General features: G+C 46.4%; 1 protein-coding gene across 1 annotated transcript in view; it reads right to left on the minus strand.

Moving 5' to 3' along the window:
* The window catches only part of ABCA4 (ATP binding cassette subfamily A member 4), a gene marked incomplete at its 5' end in the record, with an annotated part of 123853 nt that overhangs the window by 17119 nt on the left and 82304 nt on the right, over positions 1 to 24430 (minus strand). Inside the window, 15 exons of the mRNA XM_082688820.1 lie at positions 675 to 737; positions 1188 to 1308; positions 3773 to 3902; positions 4251 to 4374; positions 7419 to 7566; positions 8520 to 8635; positions 10501 to 10678; positions 12352 to 12521; positions 12748 to 12822; positions 12932 to 13037; positions 14377 to 14409; positions 15878 to 15972; positions 20460 to 20646; positions 21452 to 21550; positions 22016 to 22140. Of these exons, the coding sequence (XP_082544946.1) occupies positions 675 to 737; positions 1188 to 1308; positions 3773 to 3902; positions 4251 to 4374; positions 7419 to 7566; positions 8520 to 8635; positions 10501 to 10678; positions 12352 to 12521; positions 12748 to 12822; positions 12932 to 13037; positions 14377 to 14409; positions 15878 to 15972; positions 20460 to 20646; positions 21452 to 21550; positions 22016 to 22140 (1770 nt within the window). The remainder of the gene's footprint in view (positions 1 to 674; positions 738 to 1187; positions 1309 to 3772; positions 3903 to 4250; positions 4375 to 7418; positions 7567 to 8519; positions 8636 to 10500; positions 10679 to 12351; positions 12522 to 12747; positions 12823 to 12931; positions 13038 to 14376; positions 14410 to 15877; positions 15973 to 20459; positions 20647 to 21451; positions 21551 to 22015; positions 22141 to 24430) is intronic.

The following is a 24430-nucleotide window of genomic DNA, read 5'->3' on the forward strand; positions in this document are numbered from 1 at the left end:
GGAGACAGCACCAGAGGAATCTACATAACAAACTACTCACCAGCCTTTATCTACTATTGGTTTCCCCCATATTTGCCTTTTCTATAATTCTCCAACCCCACTGACTCAAGGTCCTTTCCCTTTGTCTTGTCACTTTCCTAAAAATGTATCATTCCTTTGCTAAGATGCTATATAAGCCCAAGTTCTAACCACCTCTCCTGTCATTTATCTCTGATCATTCCCTAATAAATTTGTTTTTTTTTTTCTTCTTAATCAGTCCAATTTGCAGAGCTCTAAGCAGAGAACCCAGGAGGGTAGAGGAAAGAGGATTTTCCTTTCTTACAGTGACCACTGAGCGCTTGAAATGCATCTGGTCTGAACTGACATGTGCTATTATGTATAAAACACCCAGAATTTTGAAAACTTAAAGCAATAACAAAAAAAGAATGTAAAATGTTGCATCAGTAATTTTTTATATAAATTACATATTAAGGCAACAATACTTCAGATATATTAGGAAAAATAAATCATCAAGATTAATTTCACCTGTTTTTTAAAATTTTTTATTTTTTTACTTTTTTCATGTGGGCTGCTAGAAATTTTAAAATGACCTCTGTGGCTGCCTCTGATTTCTTTGCGAGATCCCTGTCACAGCAGGGAGAAGCAGCACACACAGGAGTCTGCAAGGTACCCACCTCTCCAGGGCGTACACCGACACACAGCCTGTCCACTGCTGGGCTGGAGGTGCCTGAATAAATCTGCAAGATGCAGAGAAACTGGACTGAGAACAGCGAGAGGGTTCGAGCGGGAAGGGAAGAGAGAGCAAAGGGTGGTTTAGGGGAGAACTACCGACACAAGGAGGTTACGTAATGGCACGGGTGTTCAGAGAGGCGTTGTGAGCCCTGGGAAACCTTGAAGCTGACCCACCATGCAGAGACGGAAGGGGGAAGGGTGAGTGAGGCTCAGGTGTAGGGGCTCCCACTGAGGCCCTGTGCCAGAGCCCAAGATGAATACTGGGGTGAACGCACTGGAATTAGGTGTTCTTGGAAGGCAAGCTATAACATAGCGATGACAATCTCACATAGAATTAGGAAAATGAATTGCTTGCATAGGCACATTGCTTAGTCTGCAAAAGGCAAATTACCATTGTACCATCTGTGGATCCAACTGGCACTTCCAGATTAACTCATCTGCACCTACTCCCTTACCTTGGTTAGTTCATTTAGCCTTAAGATATCAGTTTTATTTCCCCCACTAATGATTCTTTGTCTTTCTTCAGCCACATCGTCATCTTCATCTATGATGGGTTCCTTCACAGGCTCGGCAATCCTAGAGGATGGAAGGGGAGAGGAATGGGTTGGCGTGCAGAGCGCACGCTTTCCAGTCCTGGTCTCCCCATGTGTGACCCCGGATGTGTCACTGAACCTCTCTAAACCTCACCTCCTTCAACCATACAGTAGGGAGAGGAAAAGAGGGTCTACCTCACAGGACTATGGAGATGAACTTGGCACAGCATGTGGCATGGAGTCAGAACTCAAAACCTGGCAACTGTTATCATTATTAAAACACTTCATCTATGGTAAGCACTCAGTAAACATCACCCGTCTCCCACTTATCTCTTGAATTAACTCCTCTCCCAACCATCTGATCAAGACTTGGTCCCTAGTACCTACTAGACTTTCCTGACTCCCAGCCTCTAGAGGCATGTCCAGGGCCTCAGCGTCCTCTTCCTTCTGCTCTGCCAAACAGAAGCCTCCCCAACCTTAAAAACACAGCGTCTTCTCTGAAACCCTCCCTGACCACTTTGGCCTACAATCTCACTGGCCACTTCTTTTTTTTTTTTTTTTTTTTTTAAGATTTTATTTATTTATTTGACAGAGAGAGATCACAGCAGGCAGAGAGGCAGGCAGAGAGAGGGGAAGGGAAGGAAGCAGGCCCCTGCTGAACAGAGAGCCCGATGCGGGACTCGATCCCAGGACCCTGAGATCATGACCTGAGCCGAAGGCAGCGGCTTAACCCACTGAGCCACCCAGGCACCCTCACTGGCCACTTCTAATTCATCATAAATCTTGTCTTGTCTACCATTTACCCAATCAACCTATTCTTCTCCACCCCCCAATGGCCCCTCTCCTATCCAGGCCACCACTGACTCTTGCTTGGGTGCCAAAATGGCCTCCTGTCTGGTCTCTCTCCTTCTAGACTGGGCAGATCATTCACCTGCCTGATTAAAACACTACAACAGCTCCCTGCTGCCTTCAGGCTTAAACTTGAAGTCCTCACCAAGGTAATGCGCATTTCAGGACTTGGCTCTCCCTACCTCTCCAGACTCCTCTCTCACCCCCTCACTTTTACCCTTCTGTGAACTCCCCACATGTTAGCATGTCCTCTACCAAAAACTCCCTTTCTTCTGCCCTTCTCTTTGCCTGTTTGTTGCCTCTCAGCATGAGCGTGGCTGTGGTGAAGCCACAGATCGTGGAATACTTCTCTGGTGTGATTTCAGGCCTAACGTGGGAAGATGTGCTCAATTTTTTGACACCAGAGTCTGAAACTACTTAGTCTGTTTTGGTAAACAAGTCTGCCTCCTCCCTTCTATCCCAAGGTCTAAAAAGTGGCCAAAGCTGTAGAAGGAGGCCTGTGGGAGCTGAGGGTTCCACAGACATCACCCCCCACCCCATCGTCCCCCATAATAGCACCACTTCCCGGTCACGTCATTTTATTCCAAGTGTGTTGATACCCATTATCTCGTTCAATCCTCCCAGCTACATCTGTTTCTGGTAACTCAGTTCCCTATGGATTAAAACCCAAACCAAGTCCTCCGTGTCTTTATTTATATGTAGCCAGACTCAGCCCGAGATGATGAAAGGATAAGAAGCAAAACACTGTCTGGAAAAGCACACTTTCCAAGGGCCCAGTGATCTGCAGTTGGGGGCCCTGGGCTAAGCCATAGTGAAGGTCAGCCTGGATGGCAGAGGGACAGCCTTCTGGAAACCTGAGAGCTCATGTCAGAAGGAGGCAAGGCCTGGGTCAAGAAGCCAGGAAAAAATGGCACAACTGGGCTGGGTCACGGTTGGCAGTCACTGCCTCCACTGCTCCCACCCAGAGGGGCACAATCCCTGCACCCACTCTTCACACTGCTCCTGGCTTCAGTCACCCTGGTTGTCATCCTATGTTACTCCCTGCCCCCACTCTCATATCTCTAATTAGCAAAGGGGCCCACCTTGTCTGTTTTCTTGTGAACGCATAAATCTATTTCCCAGTACTTTGGATCTCCCTTAATTGTCATCATCTGTAACATGATTATCCAACTTAAAAGGAGTATCTGTTAATGAGGTGAGAGGTTTTAAATATTAGTGAATGAAATGAAAAACTATATTTTAGGGGCTCCTGGGTGGCTCAGTGGGTTATAGCCTCTGCCTTCGGCTCAGGTCATGATCCCAGGGTCCTGGGATCAAGCCCCATATCGGGCTTGATCTGCTCCGCGGGGAGCCTGCTTCCTCTCCTCTCTCTCTGCCTGCCTCTCTGCCTCCCTGTCAAATAAATAAATAAAATATTAAAAAAAAAACACAGCTGTATTTTAAATACTTTCAAGCTTAGATTCTTCCAAATTCCAAAGTACCTATTTTAGTGTCTCTGTCCTTGTGTTATTCAGAACAAGCCAGCCTTTAAGGGTATAGAGAACCATTGTGGAGAGGGGCTGGTGAGGAAAGAGAGGACTGCATGGATGTGAAGCCAAGTCCCTGGACAGATGCAAGACGCCGCCCTTGGCAGCCTTAGGGCAGCGGCCTGAACGTACCATCGGGTGAGGAAGAAGTGGTGCTGGATGAGGAGAGTCAGGAGGAAGTACACCACCCCTTCTGCGGCCATGGCAACCAGGTTCTTCCCAATTAGGTCCCACTGGAATGGGTTTGTGTAGTGCTCTTCACCTGCGGACAAGAATGAAGTCCACTCAGCTGCCCCAGCTGCCCTCAGAGACCTGGTCACACCATTTGGCCCAGCTGGACCAGGCCTGATGCAAAGGAGTAAGCGACAGCTGGACCCAGGCCCCAGCTCAGTTGCTCTAGTCAGAGCAGAGAAGAGTTGGAGCCTGCTCCTGACATCTCCTGTGGCTCCTCAGCCACAGAGACAGAGGCAATTGATCCCTTGTGGGCAGAAGTATACTCCCAGACCCACCAGGTGTCCCCCTGCTCTAGCCCAAGCTTCAGGTCTGGCATAGGAACTCCCCAGGCAGCCCGCCCCTGCGCAGAGGATCTGGGGCCTCGAAGGCCACCCACCAAACCGGGCGTAGACATCTGTCACGGCCTGGCTCAGCGCCAGGTCAATGAGGCCCCGGCCCAGGCAGAAGTGGGGGAAGATAACGAGCAGCTTCCTCAGCACGGCATTGAATCTGAGCAGTGTCTGAAACACAGAAAAACAGGGCAGTCAGTTGTGGGGACTGACCCTACCTGCCCCTCCTAAGCAGGGTGGGGCCTGGAGGCCCTTGTGGGGCAGGACCAGGGTAAGGCCTGCAGATGGAGGGGACCTAGCAGCCAGACTGGCCGCAGGAAGGATCTGTCACACACATATGGAGGTTCTAGAATACTCACAGGAGGGGCCTCTAGGCAGGCAGCCTGCATGGGGAGCTGTCAGGGCAGACTCACTTATACACCAGCCCTCCAAGGCATTTGCTCCTGGGAGAGGCAGCAGCTGCTGGGAGTGCAGCCCAGGCTTTTCTCCTATGGTGCAGCTGTGAGCTGTGATGAGCTTCTGAGGCTCTTGCATCTGGTCTTAGCCCTGCTTGTGCTAGAGGGGAGAGGGGCCCTGTGTGTCTTCCGGCTCCGCTTCTCAGCTCCCACAGGACAGCTAGGTGTCTGTGGCTGTTGCCAGTAGAAAAATGGAACAGGGACTCTCTGGTGTGTGTGTTGAGTTGGGGGAACTTGTTTTCAGGTGGTCAGATGGTGGTTGCTACTTTAGCCCAACAGTGTTGGCCAGAGCCTCCCCCAAGAGGGCAGAGGCTGCCCATTAATCTGCACCCCCCACCCCTGCCACTACAGCACAACTGGCTTCCTCCTGGCCCACACACCTTTGCTCACATGACCTCTCTTGCTCCCCTCTCCATGCACAGTGCTCCCCCTCCTCCCAGCACAGTGCTTTTTTTGCCTTTAGGCCTTTGTGCCCCTAGCTTCTATTAATGACTGCTATTAGGAAAGAATGCTCTCTCCCCATCTCTTCTCTGGCAGATTCCAGAACTTTGGAAAGCTAGCTGGAGCAATGCCTGGGTAGCTCAGTCCATTAAATATCCAGCCGCTGGTTTTGGCTTAGGTCACGAAGTCAGGGTCGTGAGACTGAGCCCTACTTCAGGCTGTATGCATAGAGTGGAGTTTGCTTGAGATTCTCTCTCCCTTTCCCAAATAAATAAATAAATAAATAAAGATAGAATCTTTTTTTAAAAAAAACCTAGCTCAAATAATCCCTTCTCTCAAAAGCCTTTTCAGATTTCTATGTAAAATACCTACTTCTCTCTGATAGTATCTACAACACTGTCACAGGGTTAAGTACTTCTTACTTTGCCCGCTGTGCCTGCTAGCCACTGGTCTCTGAAGGATAGGGACTGGGTCCTAATTATTTTGGAGGGTAGGGGCTGGGTCCTCCTTACTCAATGATTAGCTCATAGGAGGCACCTCATTATTTATTAAATGGGCTAATAAAATCCTTCTTATTCCAGGCCAGGCTCAACGGAATTTCCTCTGCCTGGATTCTCCTGAGCCCTGTAGCCTAGCACTTTAGCTCATTCTTATCTGCAGTGTTTTATCTGTCTCCTTCCCTTGCTCTTCTATCACATGCTGTCTTATGGAATGCCAGGTACTACGGTTCATATTGGTTCCTAGCTTGGGGCACAGGTCCTTTCTAGACTGGCCTGGGAGTTCCTGTAGGGTAGGATAAGCAGCTCACATGGGTTTACGCCTGCACCATCATTATGTGGTGTTCACCTAGCTGATGCCTCTTGATTCGGTGGGGACAGCAGCTCTGGGACCTGGGACCTCCAGAGGCATAGCAGAATCTCTGCAGCCTCTGCCTCTCTGAGGACTTACAAGAAAATAAGCAGCTTTTCTGCAGGGGAAGGGGATGTGCTCCAGAAATGTCAGCTAGATGAGTGTAGCCCTCAGCAGGGAGAGTGTTTTGAGCTTACTCTTTAATTTTTCTGAAGTAACACAATCTCTTAAGACACAGTGGGCTGTGAGCCCATGACAAACAGTTCTGAAGAGGAGCATTTTCAGTATGTCAGGAAGCTCTGTCATCAGCAGAGTCTGTGTTCTTTCCCATCCATTTCTCTGACTGTGACATAGTACATTTTTTTACAAGTCATGGGACAAATGGGGTTTTGTTGCAGGAAGTCTGACAAGGTCTGGGGAAGCATCACTCAGGAGGCCATGGGGCTGGGGGTAAGTGGAGATTGCCTGAGGTCCTCCCAGCAGGGCCCAGAGGCAGAAGTGGGGACAGGGGTCGCAGGACAGCAGTGCTGATGTGCTGGCTGGTGTGCACACTCTGAACTCAAAGACCTAGTGAGGGAGGAACAGGCTAGAGAGGCCACTGGCAGGCCTGCTGGGGCTTGAGAGTGTTCCGGGCTGAGCTGGCCAAACCCAGGCTCAGACACAGCTGGCTATGGAGGTGGGGCGCACAGACAGCCCCGGAGCTGCTGTCATTGTTTTAGGGGTTAGCCTGGCCCGCTCTTTCTGGGCCAGGAGACGTCTAGGGAGCATGCACAGGACAACTGTACTTCATAGCTCAGAAAAGTGATTCACTCAGCACCGTACATTTCTAACCCTATCCTCAGAATTAAGTTTCATATAGAATAGTAAGTGTTACTCCATTACTATATGTAGAAGAAAGTAGGAGATAAAAAATTTATGCATTTGTTTATTTGTTGCCAGAACACCTAAGAAACAGAAATGCAAGGTCATCTCTGGAGAAGCAAAGCAGATGACTGGGAGTCAGGGGTAGGAAGGAGACTTCCTTGTAGGCCTTTTCGTTCCTTTGAAATCACGTCAGTGCACTCACCCATGTATGTGTGAATGTGTGTGTGTAGAAAAACCCAACAGTCAAAGTCACCAAGGAAACTCTGAAGGTGTAAGAAGATCTAAAAGCTTGGGATCCCCAAAGGTCATTTATAGCTTGCAAAACAAGCTCAGAAAACCATGCGACTCAGAGCACACAAATACAGTTAAATGAGCTTGCTGAAAACAGGGAAGGAATGGGGGGAAGGGGGAGGGAGGAAGAAGAGGGAACGTGAAGGGAAGGAGGCAAGCAGCAAGGATGGAGAGAGGGAAGGAAGAAGGGAGACACATTCACGGATGCACTAAGGGGGCCCAGCCACAGTATTTGCTTCTGGCTCGGCTTGACCATCAGGCACTCTCTCTAATATTTTCGTAATCCAACAAGGAAGCCACAGAAGTCATGCTCACCTGGTTATTCTCAAATAATTCCAAGATGAAGGTGATGGCACTGCTGTTGATGCCGATAAACAGATTAGCACAAGACAAGGCCACGTAGGCTGTGCTGGGGATATCGAACAGGAAGGACGCGGGGTACATCATAGGAATGACTGCCCATCTGTGAGGGGAAATGACACAATGCAGTGTGACCGAGTTGCAGTTTCTGTACCACTAGATATAATGCATTTCCCCACATGAGGGGACATGCCTGCCCTGGCGAGAGTCCCAGGATGATCAGAAAGTGGCTCCGTCCCTTGGTCTTCATTCCTCATCTTTGAAGGGAGACAGTGATTTCTTCCCTGGCTACCTCACTGGGGTTTGGTGAGGAGCAAGTGAGATGGTGGCTGTTAACATGCCTTTTACCAGGCAGAGGGGCTGTGTCTATCCACAATGCTTCCCACTCTAGTTGGGATCACCAAAGCCAAGCTGAGATCCCAGGAGGCTCATCTTCACAACTGACAGTCCTGGCTCCTGAATTCTTTATTTCTCAGAGAGATGAACAGAGAACACTGCTCCCGCAAGACTTCACTGGCCCTTGCAGGAAGGACCAGGTGTCGTTATTTCCATTTTACAGATGAGGAAACCGAGGCCCAGATGGGATAATTACTTGTCCATGAGTACATACACAGTGGGGAGTAGGCCAGGGTATAAAGTTGCATGTCCTGCTCTATGATTCTATAAGATTTAATCCCTGTGGCATCCTCTGGCCCTGGCTCAGGGGCAGCCTTTCAGCTGCAGTCTTCCATGTGCAAATAACTCTTGGCCAGTCCAGCAGGAGACACTGAGATGGACAGGTTGGCTATGGATGAATGAGAATCAGAGACAGGTGAGGGATGGGAGAATGAGGGACTCCCAGACCCAGGTCAGGCCCCAGCTGGAGTGGAAGAACATTCATTCAAGCCTCAGAAGCAGCTCCGTGCATGGAGCCTGCAAGAGATTCCTGGTCGGTAGCAGCACACCCTGCGGAGGGTGCCAACCTGCCTGCCAGAAACCCTGGTTTCCTGCCAGAAGGGCCCGCACCTCTCTTGGCTTCCCTTTGGGTGGCATTAGCTAATGACCCAAACAACTCACCCATACAGCATGAGCAGGGCAACAAGGGCAGGGAGATTTTCTGGAGAAGTGTAGGCTTTCTTCTGAAACCCGATGAAGATTCCCACCACCAGAGCAGCGCTCACAGCGTAATTCATCTCGAAGAGAGAAGAGGAGAACGAGACACTTAACTTCTCAGGACCTCTGTCTCCTGCTCCATAAAATGGCGGCGGGGGCAGGCTCCTCCAGCACTTATAATGGTCTGGGATTCTGACTGTATTTGTCTGAACAGCTCTTGGTCAGCCAACACACATTAAGTTGTCCCTAGGCCTCCTACTACTCCCCACACCCACCTCCCAGTGCAGGGAAGCTTCAGTCTCTATCTTTGAGAGAATGAGTTCTAAAAATCCACCTGATCTCTCTTTTCTCTTTCTAATTGGTCATGAAGTCCTACTGATTCTACTTTCTAAGCATGTCTCTTGAATACAGAAAACCTCAAAATATTTAGTCTCGGCCTCATGAAGTTCAAAGAGTTGAACTATTTGAACTATTGAACAAATAGTTGAATTTCATGAGGCCTTTTATCACTTTATCTCTTTTCTTCCCTTCCTATACAATTCAGTCCTAAAGACATTAGGACAGATAGGGAGAGGTGGGAAGCCACAGTGGCTAGCATTACTTCCCACCAGACACCCACTCTAGACTTCTATGCATGTTTCTGCTCAGGCTCAGAGATCCCTGTAGCTAGGCACATGCATGGGTCCGCCCAAAGTACAAATTCTACAATCCTCATCTTTATTAAAAAAAAAAAAAAAAAGTAGAATGCAAAACCCAGCACTTTCATGCTTAAAATCCTTATCCAAAGTGAGGCCTGAAGATTCTGACTCCTCCCTGTGTGTGTGTAAGTGTTTTCTCAGGTAGATAGCATAGAGAAGAACGAATTTAGTTGTTATTGACGGTTTCTGGTTTTGTATTATTCAGTGATGACTGTGGCTAGGAAGCTAAGATCACAGAAACCGTGTGTTTATAAGCCCTAGTATTTGTCATCATTATTCAAAACCACCATGAAGAAGTTGTTTGTGTTGGTTTCCATCATGATATCTCTTAACATAACATGAAATGGAGACTCACGTTCATCTTAGAATGCTGGGATAAAACAAAGGATCTTGTTAGCCACAGTGTGCAGAAAACACTGGAGTTGATGTCATAATGACCCCAGCTACATTATAATTAAGCCTTTGCTGCCAATTTATTTTGACCCTGTGGTCTGTCATAAGATAACTCATCCTAACTCCTTCCTGCCCCCAATAATCCTGGTTGTGAGAGAGGTGGCAGTCTGCTATTAACTTGATAAGTAATTTTTTCTTATATTCCCTAAAGTGGTGGCTAATCTGATTTGGTGGAGATCTGGTTACTTGGGAAAGCAAAGTAAGGCCACTGGGTAGGGTTGCCAGATTTAGCCAACAAAAATGTAGGATTGCTCATTTATATTTGAATTTCAGATAAACAACTGATTCGTTTTTTATTAAAAGTATGTATGCATACAGTATTTAGCAGGTGGGATATACTTATACTAAAATCATTATTTTACCTGAAATTTAGATTTAACTGATGTCCTATATTTATTCAGTGACTCTACCTCAGGAGAAGTTCCATGCTTCCCCCTTAAGGGGTGGATCAGGATGTAAGGAGAGAATGTAGGATGAAGGAGCTCTCGATACTACCTCAGTCCCAGATTATTCCCGGGAAAGGCAGCCTCATGTCTGAAGCTCACTAATTATTCACTGGGTCAGAAGGTCCCTTGGGGCAGGGCAAGCAAAGCCCCAACTCAGTAGCTGTTAAGTTGGGCCCCACATCATTCCCTGGCTTGGGGCTCCTAATTCTGTGCCTTTCCAAGAAACAGCGAACACACAAGACCCTCATCACAGCACCTGGCAACAGCCCACCCCACTCGGTCCCCTCAGTCGGACCAGACAAATACCTGCCCACCGTGAGCCCACGGAAGCAATGACCTGACACTTACAATGTCCCAGAGGAAATTGGTCAGCCAGTAGGTGGTGGGGCTCACTCCACTGACAAATTGGAGGTGCTTGGCTTTGTTTACCCTCTCCTGGATCAAATAAAGGACAAAGCTGGCTGGGACGAAGGACATGGCAAAAATCACACAGATGGCAACCACAGCATCCACCGAAGTGGTCAACCTGCAGGAGGATGAGAGACACGGTGAGAGAGAGGGGAAGGAGGAGCAGAAGCTGGAGAAGGACAAAGTTAGGCTCAGGCTCAGTTAGCCTTATCCAATTCCAGGAAATCGCCTCCAGAATCCCCTGGAAGCTTGTTGTTTCACTCAGTTGTGCTAGTCAAACTGGGTCAAGGTTACGTGGATATCTGTGGCTTTCCTATTCCATGATACTACTGAATACTAATGTTAATACTAATGTTAATATCAAACATTTTTCATGTTAATATAATAATCTAAACAAATTTTGTTACCTTTTCTAATTATTTGTTGGTATACAGAAATGGATTCTTATATTAATCTCATATACTACAATGTTCTTATTACTTCTCATAATTTGTCTGTAGATAAGTCCTGGGTTTTCTGTTTAGACAGAATATGGTCTGCAAAATCCTGTTCAATCACACTTTCAAGAAACGTATTACAACAGGGGGAAATATTCATAATGTAAATTTAAGTGAAAAGAGAATGGGCCAGTCAGATAGGAGATTGGTTCTCTTCACTCTCTCCTGGATCTCTGAGAAAGCGAGTGGCTAAGGCGGCAGGTTGGCTGAGTCCCACCTGCACGTCACATAGGAGCGGGGCGCTGGCCCCGGACAGTGCCTGCACAGAGAGCGGAGCACTTCCTACTAATTCCCATGAGGCACCGCGTGTGTCAGGCACAGCCCTGCTGAAACTACAAAGGGCACAATCCACACGTGCAGGAAGGACAGCATAAATAACTGGAAGGAAACACAAAATGTTTAGAGGCAAGACCTTAAACTGTGTGTGGAAGGCCGTAGAAAATAAGTTTTTAAAAACTCTGTTCTATACACTTTATTTAACAATCATACACTCTTTTATGTACTGTTTTTATAACCATGGAAGACTTATTTTTTATTTCAGATTCAAGAGGCTGGGCTGCAGATGCAGAAACCTCGGCTGAGTGAGGACTGGCATTGGACAGACTATTCTTCCTCAGTTGAGGACCTCAGAGGGTGTCCAAAGGAAGGCCCCAGGGGACCAGGGCCCAAGTTTTAGCCAATGACACGGAACATTCGGGGCGAGTGTTGAGGGCACTGAATACACTAGGATAGGAACATGAGGACCCTCACAGTCTCCCAGAAGTTTGCACTCACGAAGCCCTCCCCACTGAATATAGACCCCGAATGGCACACACATACTACAGATTGCCTGGGACTGGCATCTTCCACTGCCTGAAGCTATGCAGTAAAACCCAAGCTGGAGGAAGGCAAGAATCTGTTGACGTCTTGAAAGCCTGGCCATCTGAGGGAAATTCCTGGAATCTAAGATGATTATTCCAGGAGATGAAAGATTGGCTCCACTTTCCTAGTTCCCGGCAGTCACTTTGCAAACTGGTAAGGAGAGTATTTGTGCAAGCTCCGGGAGGAACTTGGTATTAAGAGCCAAAAGGGAAGAGAACCAAATCTATGCTTACTTTCCAAATAAATATGAAGAGAAAAAATGGCCAAGCTGATTGGTACATGAGGCACTTGAAAGTCTCATGTTCGTGTGTGCCTGATTTAACAACCTTGCCATCCTGCCCAGCAGCTCACGTTAGTGAGAATCCTCTTGGGGTGTCACAAGAGGGGAGAGGGCTACGGGCGAGCTGGGAGGCTGGGGGCCGCGGCAGCTTACACTGTGATCTCTGAGAGCTGTTCCTTGGTCAAGTTCAGGGGCTGGCTGATGACGGTGATGCCATACTCCTCGGGGTTCTTGTCCTTGTGCAGGCTGGTCCGTAGGATGGCGTTGTGGGCCACATTGAGAAAGCTCACCAGGGCATGCCAGCCTTTGTTGTTAAACCACACCTACAGAGCAGAGATGGGCTTTGTTAGGCTGTGCTACAGCTGTTTAAAGAAAAAATGAGCTGCAGGAGAAAGAATGTGAGGAGGAGGAAGGGTTTGGCAGCTGGAAGACATTCCAGGCTAGATTTCAACAGGAGGAGGGATGGAATGTAATTAAGCTGGAGAAATAAAACTAAAATAACTAGCTCACGTGAATTTTTAGCTCTAGGGCAGGTTGCAGGACCAGTACCTTAATGTTGTCTTCAGTTTCTAGATGTTTAAGGAAAGCAGGCATTTCTTTAGAGGCCTCTCTGGTGATAGGGCCCTAGAAAACAGCACAAGGGATTTTTTTCTCCACTTAATACTCATGATTATTTGTTTCATGATAACCAGCACATCAGAAGTTTACCCAAATCTCCAGGCTGTTTACATACCCCGCTCACATTCATCATCTGGCCCAGGTGGCTTAAAAATTCAACCAGGGCTTCCCCAGTGATGGGAAGAACTGGGAGCTTTCCTCCAATGGAAATTCCTCCGTACCTGACAAGGGAACAAGAAGTCCTCAAGTCGGGGCCACGAACCATGCTTGTGGTGCTTCATACCTGTCGAAAGCTCTCTTGGGTTCTGCAGGGCAGTGTGTACGTTGGGGGAATTGTCCGGACTAGTCAGCAACACAGCTCCACTTTACAAACCAGCTATCAACGCCTTCTGGTTGCCTCCGGGGTAAGTCCCAATCTTTACTGAGTTTGGTCTCTGCCCCCTTCTCCAGTGTCGCCCCTCTCATGCCTTCCCTCAAGCAGCATAAGCCAGCCACGTCAGATCACTTCCAGAGCCCCCGCTGGTCCAGGCTGCCTTGGTATCTCTGCCAATATGGGTCTGCTAGCTTCCCAGGAGTGCCTTGCCCTTTTATGAGCACCTGGCCTGCTCGGGATCATCTGTCACGTGTCATCTTCTTTCTGAGGTCTTCCCTGACTCTACCTACACCCCAACCAAGGGTTCCTTTTTGATGCCACTCCTGTGCTTGGCAGATCCCCTGCCCTAACTCTGCTGTTCGAACCTGAACAGGGGTCCTAGTGTTGGATCTCTCCTGCTCTCCCCCATCTTTCACACTGCTTAGCAGTCTGAAGTGATCATTCTCAAACAACAATCTGGGCCTGTCACTCTTGGGTGTAAAGCCCTGCAGTGGCAGGATAAAAGCTAAACTCCTTGACAGAACAAAATTAATCTGCTGCTTAGGCAAGGCAGAGGAGGGGAACTTTATTTCTCAGGGACTCAAACTGCCCCACGCCCCTATTTCTGCTTCAACTGAGGCCCCACATTTCCCTCTAGGGAGCAATTCTAAAGGCTGGATTTCCATTTCATGGTTTAAAATCCACCTAGGAAATCAAGTTAATATCAGCTCTGCATTCATTCTAGAGGCCCTATTGCTGAGGGACTATGGGAGGTCAGCTCACTCTTAGAATATTCCTCCAAGCCTCTGAAACCACTTGAGATTCGAGAATGCCCCAGGAATGGGGTGAGTCTGGGGCTGGTTTGGACTCCCTGAGGCTCAAGAGGGATGGGCCACAGAGTGGCAGGGCTTAGGTTACAGGTCCTGTCACTGCAGTTCTCCACTGTTACCCTTGTGAGGTTTTAGAACCCCCTCCGAGTGGGAATAGTGGGAATGCTCTGAACACCTCTTAAGGGAACACCACCTCCCCTATATATTCTCCAAGGAGATCTACTGCTTAGCCACATAGCCTTTAGGACATGATTTGCGATTTCCTGAGTACGTATTGAACAGCCCATGTGGCTCCAGGTGTGGTTTTTTTTTTTAATGTGCAGTTATTTTAAATGGATCAATCTGAGATCTTAATTTCTTACAAAAGTAGTTTCTTACCTCTGTTCGTTGACCCAGAATTTGCTCTTCAAGCTAAAAGCCAAAACAAATTATACAATGAGTCCCCTAAGGAAGGCGGTAGTGTTAACTTTCTTTCCAAACACTTACTGGGGCCGCTCTGTCTAGCGTTGAGGCGGGGGCAGTTTTGCATTTCCTGGTATCCAAACAAGGGGGAAGCCTCCAGGCCGAGGCGGAGCCCAAGTGCACATGCAGAGGAAGGTCTGTGCTCCAAGTCATATCCTGCATTCTGGGCTTTCTGGGTGGTCCTGTGGTCAGGTCATTTGTCAGACCATCTGGACCCAGAAAATGGGGCCACCACTATATCAGTGTGGAGAGAAGGCTGCAGCCCTCCCATCTTCCACCCTGCACAAACAAGACTCTAATATCAATCACCTGTACACTAAGGAGAAGTGCTGACTTAGTCCATGCCCAAAGTTAAGAGACTGGCTTCCAGCCAGTCAGGGGTAAAATGACAAGTAATGAGCAGATGCCAATTCTAGACCTCACAGTTCAGGCCCTGTCAGCGATCACTGTCATCAAGCACAGAATTCCATATTGCAAATTTACTGCTGAGAGCAAAGTTTGGGATGGTTGTGGTTTTATTGCATTATTGAATAAATACTATGCACACTGCTCTTATTCTTGTGCTTGGATGGTGTTTTTTCATTTTGCTCGTGCTGGCTTGGCACTGCCTTCTCAACAGCAGCTCTCCCCACTGGCAGCGTGTTCTAGTTAACCGAGTCGGCTTAGCCTTTGTTCAGGGCCTGGCAGAGGAAGCAACTGAAAGGACTATGACAATTGGATAGTATGTGCTTTATTATGAGGCCCCAGAGCATACGGGGACTGAATCAGGGTTCCCCAAGGCTCCCTTTCTAGAGCATGCTCTTGCCAAACTCTGACAGCGGCAGCTGACACTGCCCATCCCCCGCTGGGGCCAGAGAGGAGCAGCTGCAGAGCTGACAAAAGGGGGCGCTCACAGAAGAACTCAGGGGCACGCTAAAGGGCAGGGACCCAGAGAAGGGTTTATAGCTAGGGCGCCACAAGGTGACCCAAACTTGGCCAACCTGTGGCCTTCCTCACAGGCTGCCATCCCACACTGCTTTTTTCCTATGTTGGTCGGATTTGCTCCTTTCTCCCTTGCTTCTCTCCTTTTCTCTCTTTTTTCTCCTTTAGTCTCCCCTCAAAATGTCTCTCATTCTGACTAGTTAAAACATGAGGCTGCATTGCTGGGTGCATTGTGGGCTTTCTTATTTTATTTTTAATGGTGCATGGGTTAAACTTAAAACTATTTGGCCTCGATAAAATGAAAAATGACAACAAAACTAATTTTAAGTTGCATTTTTACTTATGTATGTCTCAATTGCTTTTTTGGGTAAATCAGGAAAAATAAAATTTCACTGCCCTGATTGTCAATAAGCTGTGAGAATAAATTATCTTCTGTCTCTAGTTAGTACTTCCTACAGGGAGCCAGCTTGTAAATTATGAAAGAATCTCTTCTTACCTGCTTCGTATAAGAGAAGGATATGTTTTTACCAAGAAGTCAGAGATGTTCCTGTTCGTAAGGTCTTGTAGAACTTCAGTGCTGCGCTGTATTCTCTGAGGCAACGAGACATCTATGTTAGTCACCTTGGAATCTGTGGCTTGTTCTCTAAAAATTATTTATGGACTCAGCTGCTGGGAAGACACTAAAGCACTGGCATATTCCTAATTCCCACATTAAAGATGTGGAGCCATCTTGGATCCCTCTCTTTTCTCCAATCCATTGACAAGATAGGATAGTTGCAACTCCAAAGTGAATCTCCATTCCATCCCCACTGCTCCAGGTCCAGAATACCACTTTAGTCCAAGCCTCCACTCGGACCTCACCTGGACGTTGATAGAAACTTTCAGACTGGCCTCCCTTATTCTGCCCTGGCCCTCTAAAATCCATTTTCCACCCAGCAGCCAGACTGAGCTTTAAAAATGTAGATCAGAATACCCCAGTCCTTGGTTTCCCCATTCGAATAAACCCTAGGTTCCTCTGAGGATCATCATCAAGGCTGATACGGTCACAGTCTGGACCTGCCCTGCTCTCTGAGCCCTTTGGCCACCCCTCTCCTTACTCTTCACCCTCCCCACCTGTTCTCTTTGCTTCTTCCCTGTACACCCCTCATTCCTGAGGGAGCTCTGCACTTGGCCGTGCCCTCTGCCTGCATTGCTCTGCCCAGACAACTTCGCATGGATAGTTCATCATCATTCAAGTTATCGGCCTACATTTTACTCCTCAGGGAAGTATTTTCTATTTCTAGTCACTCTCTATCATAACCTGCTGCTGCAATATCTTCTCATCTGCATCTCTATCTCACATTCTCCTTCCAATTCATCCGCTTCCTTGTTTTTAATCTGTTACCTCTCTGTGTGATATCAATTCTAAGAGAGCAGGGACTTTCTAGTACCTGGAATGTACCTGGAATTCAGGTGAAACAATAAATTTGTGACAGGGATGAAGGAATTCAGGCAGTCCCTTACAATTTACAGATTGCCTTTAAAACAGATCTGAACTGGAAGCTGGTTTCACCTTTGGAAGATTCAAAAAGTGCATGAGTTTGGCCACCAGGTGGCAGTATTACTTTAAATTTGGGCCTACACAGTGTTGGTGCAGTTCTGGTCAGTCAAGAACCTGGGGTGTCAAGGGCACAACTCAGAGTAGCTAAGGGTATTTCTGGTGAAATTAAAAACACATCACACATACCATCACATACCATTCTTTTTGTTCTTATACACTTTCTGCCTCTCCCACCCCTTTCCCATTTTACTTCTCTTCAATTTACTTTCTTCACTTGGTTCCTCCAATGCTAGGAGAACTAGCATCTACTGAATGCTTTGTTAAATGCTCTATATTCATTGTCTCCCTTAATCATTATACTCTTAGGGAAAAACTGTTGCTTTAATTTACAGTCAGAGAAACCGAGGTCGAGAGAGCTCAGCTAACTTGCACCTGGTCACAGAAGTGACCTGTGGGTTGAGCTAGGATTTGAGCTAGGATTGAGCTAGGATTTGAACCTACATTGGTCTGTCTCCCTAGCCCTGCTCTTTTCACTCTATCACCTGCTTCTTAAGCTAAGAATGGCACCCGGGGGACCTGCCATGCTACCCTGGTAGAAACTAGGCTGGGAGAGTTGCTGGTGTCTGGTAATTTGCGATAAATTATTTTCTAAAAATTCTACCAAATAAAAGACTCCTACAACTTGATCTCTGTGTATTCTAGAAGTCAGGAATGGAGCAGTTCCACATCAGGACCTGCCATCATTCAAAGACTGTTAGGACAGGAAGGAACCCTAGGGAAGACTGCATCACCACCCCCATTTTTCTGATGTGTACAGTTTACTAGCTCTGAGGGAAGCCCATACACTTTGGCTTTATTCCAGGCTGAATAGGAGAGTGTGTTTGAATGAGTGGGGTGAGTGGGACTAACTGTGAGCATGGTGTATGTGTGTGTGTAAAAGACACACAAATACACACAGCACCTCCTGAGCTGATGCCTGAGATTCAACTTTGCTCCCAAGAGAAGCATCAGTGATAGTGAGGAAAAGCAAAAGTGATTAAAAAAAAAAAAAATAGAATCACAGGACTGGCTTGCCTTTTTCCAGGACTCTGGCTATGGAGATCTGTTAAATTTTCCCACCAGGAACCAAGGACTCATTATTGAAAAGAAAAGCTCCTTAGCTAGGCAGGAAGTCTTGAAGGTAGGATCCACTGAGGAAATGAATTTCCACGTAGCTCTGCTTCGCCTTCCTCCCCTGTGTTCCCAGCCAAGGACTCTTGTGCTGTGTCCCACTGCCTGATGTATCTGAACAGAAGCAGCCGAGGTTCCCTCAGTCATCCTAGAAGAAGCAAAGCTTCCTCTTGGGGTACAGAGAATTGGAACAAGTTCCCTGATTCCCTCTTCTGAGATCTCTGTGATGCTGCAGTGGCTGAGTTGTGATTCAAAGGGAAAACATACTGCTTGAGAAATACAAAGGTATATGCTTTTAGCAAATAAAAAAAGAGAAAGATAGGAGGATGCTCACAAACACAGACTCACTTATAGGCCAGCAGCTGTGACTGATGCTATGGCAAAATTTAGTTGTCCCCCATTATGCGCTCTGCCCTTCTGGGTATGCCATAGTAACGGACTTTTTTTTTTTTTTTTTTTTTTAATTGGGTTCAAGGCCTCCCTGAATAAAGACTACAGAGTTTCCAGTCTTTCCTGATGTTTAGTTCTGGCTAATCGTGTATAAGAGAAAGTGCAAAGTGGTAGCTTCTGGAAATCTTCCTTAAAAGATAGAGCATCAGTACACTGTGCACTCTCTTTGTCTTCTATTCCTTCTGTTCCGCTACCAGGAAAGTAGATTCTGCCAGATTGGCCAATGAGGCTAAGCCGTGTTTACCAGGGAGAAGCAACAAAACACAATGTGACAGACTGCCTCCATGAACTTTCACTTGAGAGGAATACAAACTGTGTCTTATTTTATCCACGGTCCGTTTGAGATTGTCTTCCGTCAGTTTGAAGTTGTCTTCAGTTGAGCTGAATCTACTTCTAAATAATATAGTTCCTTTACCCACATTATTTCATTGACTTTTCATGATAACACTATGAAATAAGTAGTTATCTTTAACTTATGAATGAGGAAATGGAGGCTCAGAGAGGCCAAGTAACTAGCCTGGGGCTCTCTGACACCAATGCTGGTGCTCATCCCACTAGGACATGCTGATTATCAGGGAATCGTTCATTCACTGGCAGATCGTTAGAGAAGGCCACACAAGACCCAGTTCCATGCCAGTCAGATGGGAGGCTTGTTAGCAACTGAAGAGAGAGGAAGGCTTCTCTGACCCCTTTCACTATCTCTGATGCCCCTGGGAGAGGCTCACTGGGGTGATACATCAAGTTCAGAACTCCCAAAAGAGGGCGTCTGGGTGGCTTAGTCAGTTAAGCGGCTGTCTTCGGCTAAGGTTGTGATCCCAGCATCTTGGGATTGAGCCCCACATTGGGCTCCCTGCTCAGTGGGGACTCTGCTTCTACCTCTCTCTCTGCCTGCTCGTGATCTCTCTCTCCCTCCCTCTCTTTCTCAAATTAATAAATAAAATCTTAAATAAAAAGAACTCCCAAAAGAGGATGCTGCTCAGAGACAAATGTAGGTAACTGGCTATGTTTGTGTGTGTGCGCACACGCACGTGTATGCAAGCAAGCAGCGTATGCATGTTGGTTACACAGCGTGTGCCAAATGTCTTAATTAGGTTGTTAACAAGTGTGCAAATACATATGCATTTGAAGGGACACTACATTGTTTAAAATGGAAAATATTGAAAACTCACATGTTCGATGAGAGGTTAAACAAATTAAATAAAACTATGGGACAGTATGCAGAGATTAAAAGTGATGATGTGTATATATTTATTAACATGAACATATGTTCATGATATGTTTCTAAGTGAAAACAGCAGGTTTCAAAACAGTGTTTTGAATATAAGCCTGTATAGATAAAAAGCAAATGTTATTGGTTATTTCCAATTATAGGATGATTTCTTTTCTTCGGACTTAACCATATTTTCTAATTTTTCTGTAACAAGCACTCATGACTTGCATATATTTTTTCTTTTTTTAATGCTTAAAAAAAAGATTTTATTTATTTGTCAGAGACAGAGAAAGCACAAGCGGGGGAGTGGCTGGCAGAGGGAGAAGCAGGCTCCTTGCTGAGCAGGGAGTCCAATGCAAAACTTGATCCTAGGACCCTGGGATCATGACCTGAGCCAAAGGTAGATGCTGAATCTACTGAGCCACCCAGGCAACCTGACTAGTATATTTTTTAATGTTTAAAGTTGTTTTTTATTTTTTTTTATTAGACTGAAGAGGGAGTGCCTGGTGGAAAATGGAGTAACTAGTTGAGACAGTGCCTTTAAGCATGCCCCTCTGAGAGGACCCAAGGACTCCTCTGGGTCCTCCCTCAGCTCTAAGTTTGAAATATTAGTCAGCTAGAAACTCAGGAGGCACAGTGCATTTCCCCCAATCCCTGCTGTCATGGGCAGACTCGGGGCCACTGGCTTCCCATCAAGGGTCGAGGTACCTGAGGGGGTGGGAGCCCCCCTGCGCCCTCAGGGCACTCAGGGAGCATGGTGAGCTTCTCTCTGGTGCTGCACATGCAGGAGGGCGAGGGGTCCTCTGGCGTCCATTTCTGCTTCTGGAACAGGTGGGTGATGTTCGGGGACACAGAAGGAGTCTTCCAGGGGGTTGAATTGACACAGGGGTACTCCCTCATGGAAGGCAAGAAAATATTTCACAAGTAGTTCCAGTTGATAAAAATCCCTAAAAATGAGAAATAGTGCCCAACCTTCTCCTTAGCCTTTCCTCTATCTCCGCAGACCCACATATTTTCTTCTTCTATTCTTGGAAGGTAGTTTCTGCTCAAAAAAACTCAAGACCAGAATTTTGTTGATTGACTAGGCGTGGGGCTGGGCAATAACTATCTACTTTGTGGACTGTTTTATCTCCCTTCTTCCTCCTGGTACCTCTAGCTGTTGAGAAACAGAACCAATAAAAGAGGAGTTGGAGCTGCGTCTGTTTGGGTCCTTACCTACAGCTCTGAAAACTACTGAATGAGAGAAGCCATTACAATTATACTGAAATTTAAGGATTCTTGGGCTTCAGTTGCCCTCTGTAGCTCTCGTCTCTGTACTTCCAGCAATTGAAAGTTGTGTAATTAATGCCATTCTAGGTCCAGTTCAACAATAGCACACCCCCCATCTCCCTCCTTTCCCTGTTCAGATTCCTTTCAAATACACTGTGGGAAGCATATGTCAACTTAGTACGGATCTTTCTATATTGGGAGTTCTAGAAATACAGAGCTGCCCAGTAGTGCAGGGGATTCCTAAGAGGTGGAGACACCCTTACACTGGGTGTTGAAGGAGAGGCGGGTGAAGGTCAGGGATGAGGAAGCACCTGTGTAACAGAGAGCGGGATGGAGATGGGACCTCTCCTGACCTGCCAGCCTGGGACCCCACCCTCAGGGCTCCCCTGGGGCAGTCGTTGATGGGAGGACAGGGGTTCTCAGGGACTTACGGAAGCCACTCTTCCTTCAGGCAGCGGTTGCCAAAGCCCGGCTTGTTCAGGAGGATGTCTGCAAGTGCTGCCAGCTGCTCACTGCCTGGCTGGTCCAAACTAGACAGAGTGAGGGGGCTTACTTGACAGGTGCATGACTGGGACAAAGGGACAAAGCAGCTAACATGCAACTTGACAGGCGTGCACGGAACAGCTGTTCCATGCTGGGCATGAATGCAAGCCACAGAACGCTGCCTAGGGGTGGCTGTAGGGTGCTGGGAAGGGAGGGTGCTGCTCCCATAGACCTGGAGATCTGCTGTTGTATCATGTCTGTGCCTCAAAAGGATGGAGTTCAACCTACTCATCCAACCTTTACTTTTTATTTCCTTACACCTGGCAGTCCCCGTTGTCCACTTGGGGTCACCTTTCCCAAGTGACAGGTACATGAACTTCCTTTTGGAGGGCAGTCCAGTCCCCCTACCACATTGGTTGCTGTGGAAAGGGGAAGGTCCCTCCAAGCAGGCTGACCTGGGAGCCCCACAACCCATGGGGTGAATGATAACTTTTAGGGATGAGTCTACGCACCTGAAGAACGTGTACTGCTGCCCATACATCCAGGGGTGAAGGGTCAAAGCCGGATATTCACCAAAGGGAGGGACGACGAGGGAAAGCATCAGAGCCAAAAACACAAAAGTGGCTGGAAGGACAATCTGTTGGAAAATAAACATGGCAATGTGAGCTGGGTATGCTAAAGACACCCCCCCACACACACACCCAACACACACATTCTCATTCTTCTAAGCATTTATCTTGCAGAAGGTCAGTTTTCTGGGGAACATTATAAGGGAAGACATACAAAGGCAAGATGTGTAGGAGAAAACAGACTGTTCTGGTGGCCACTGAGGAATGAATGAAGTAGGCCAACACTGAGCATTGAGGTAGCCAATCAATGTTCAGCCAGAAGTGAACTGTGTCTGTTGGTTTGTGCATCTGAATAAAAAAAAAATTTTTTAAATTAAAAAATATTTTTTAAAAAAGTGCCAAAAATTATCTACAGGTTGAATGCAATCCCTATCAAAATACCAACAGCATTTTGGGGGCGCCTGGGTGGCTCAGTGGGTTAATCCTCTGCCTTCGGCTCAGGTCATGATCTCAGGGTCCGGGGATCGAGTCCCGCATCGGGCTCTCTGCTCAGCGGAAAGCCTGCTTCCTCCTCTCTCTCTCTCTCTCTGCCTGCCTCTCTGCCTGCCTCTCTGCCTACTTGTGATCTCTCTCTGTCAAATGAATAAATAAAATCTTAAAAAAAAAATACCAACAGCATTTTTCACAGAGCTGGAACAAACAATCCTAAAATTTGTATGGAACCACAAAAGACCGTGAATAGCCAAAGCAATTTTGAAAAAGAAAAACAAAACTGCAGGCATCACAATTCCAGACTTTAAGTTATATTACAAACCTGTAGTAATCAAAACAGTATGGTACTGTCACAAAAACAGAAAAATAGATCATTAGACCACAATAGAGAGCCCAGAAATAAACCCTCAATTAATCTTTGACAAAAGAGGAAAGAATAAGCCGTGGGAAAAAGACAGTCTCTTCAAAAAATGGTGCTAGGAAAACTATACTGCTACATGCAAAAGAATGACACTGGACCACTTTTTTACACCATGCACAGATATAACTCAAAATGGATAAGACACCTAAATGTGGGAACTGACACCATAAAAATCCTAGAAGAGAGCACAGGAAGTCATTTCTCTGACATTGGCCATAGCAACATTTTTCTAGTTATGTCTCCTGAGGTAAGGGAGATAAAAACAAAAATAAAGAACTATTGAACCTACATCAGAATAAAATGCTTTTACACAGCAAAGGAAGTAATCAACAAAATTAAAAGGTAACCTACGGAGTGGGAGAAGATATTTGCAAGTGGCATATCTGATAGAGGTTAGAATTCAAAATATATAAAGAACTGATACAACTCAACACCCCCAAAACAAGTAATTCAATTTAAAAATGGGCGGAAGACAGGACAGACATTTCTCCAAAGAAGACAGATGGCCAACAGACACATGAAAAGATGCTCAACAGCACTCATCATCAGAGAAATGCAAATCAAAACCCCAGTGAGATATCACCTCATACCTGTCAGATGGCTACAATCAAAAACACAAGAAACAGGTGTTGGCAAGGATGTAGAGGAAAAGGAGTCCTTGGTGGGGATGCAAACTGGTGCGGCGTCTATGGAAAACAGTCTGGAGATTCCTCAAAAAAAGAAAAATAGAACTATCCTATGATCCAGTAATTGCAGAACTGTATATTTACCCCCCAAATACAAAAACACTAATTCAAAGGGACACATGGCCCCCTGTATGTAGTGCAGTATTATTTACAATATCCAAACTATGGAAGTTGCCCAAGTGTCCAAGGGTAGATGAATGGATAAAGAAGACATGAGACATATATAATAGAATATTACTCAGTCATAAAAAAGAATGAAATCTTGCCATTTGCAATGACATGGATGGAGCTAAAGAGTATAATGCTAAGTGAAATAAGTAAAAGACAAATACCATATGATTTCACTCATATGTGGAACTTAAGAAACAAAACAAATGAGCAAAGGGAAGAAAAAGAGAGAGATAAACCAAGAAACAGATTCTCAACTATAAGAACAAAGTGATGGTTACCAAAGTGGGGAGTGAAATAGGTGATGGGGACTGAGGAGTGTGCTGGTCATGATGAGCACTGAGTCACATACAGAATTGCAGAAATCACTGCCCGTATTGTACACCTGAAACTAATATAACACTGTGGGTTAATAATACTGGAGTTAAAATTAAGAAGTTAATTTAAGAAAAGAGTAAAAAGAGAAAAGAGGCCAATAACGTTGATATGTAGGGTCATAGCAAAAATGAATGCAAATATGGCTTTACCCTTTACTGTAGAAGTGAAAAGTCTTTTTTTTTTTTAAGATTTTATTTATTTATTTGACAGAGA

The sequence above is a fragment of the Mustela nivalis genome (genome assembly GCF_964662115.1).
Source record: "Mustela nivalis genome assembly, chromosome: 10".
In the NCBI taxonomy this organism is placed as follows: domain Eukaryota; kingdom Metazoa; phylum Chordata; class Mammalia; order Carnivora; family Mustelidae; genus Mustela; species Mustela nivalis.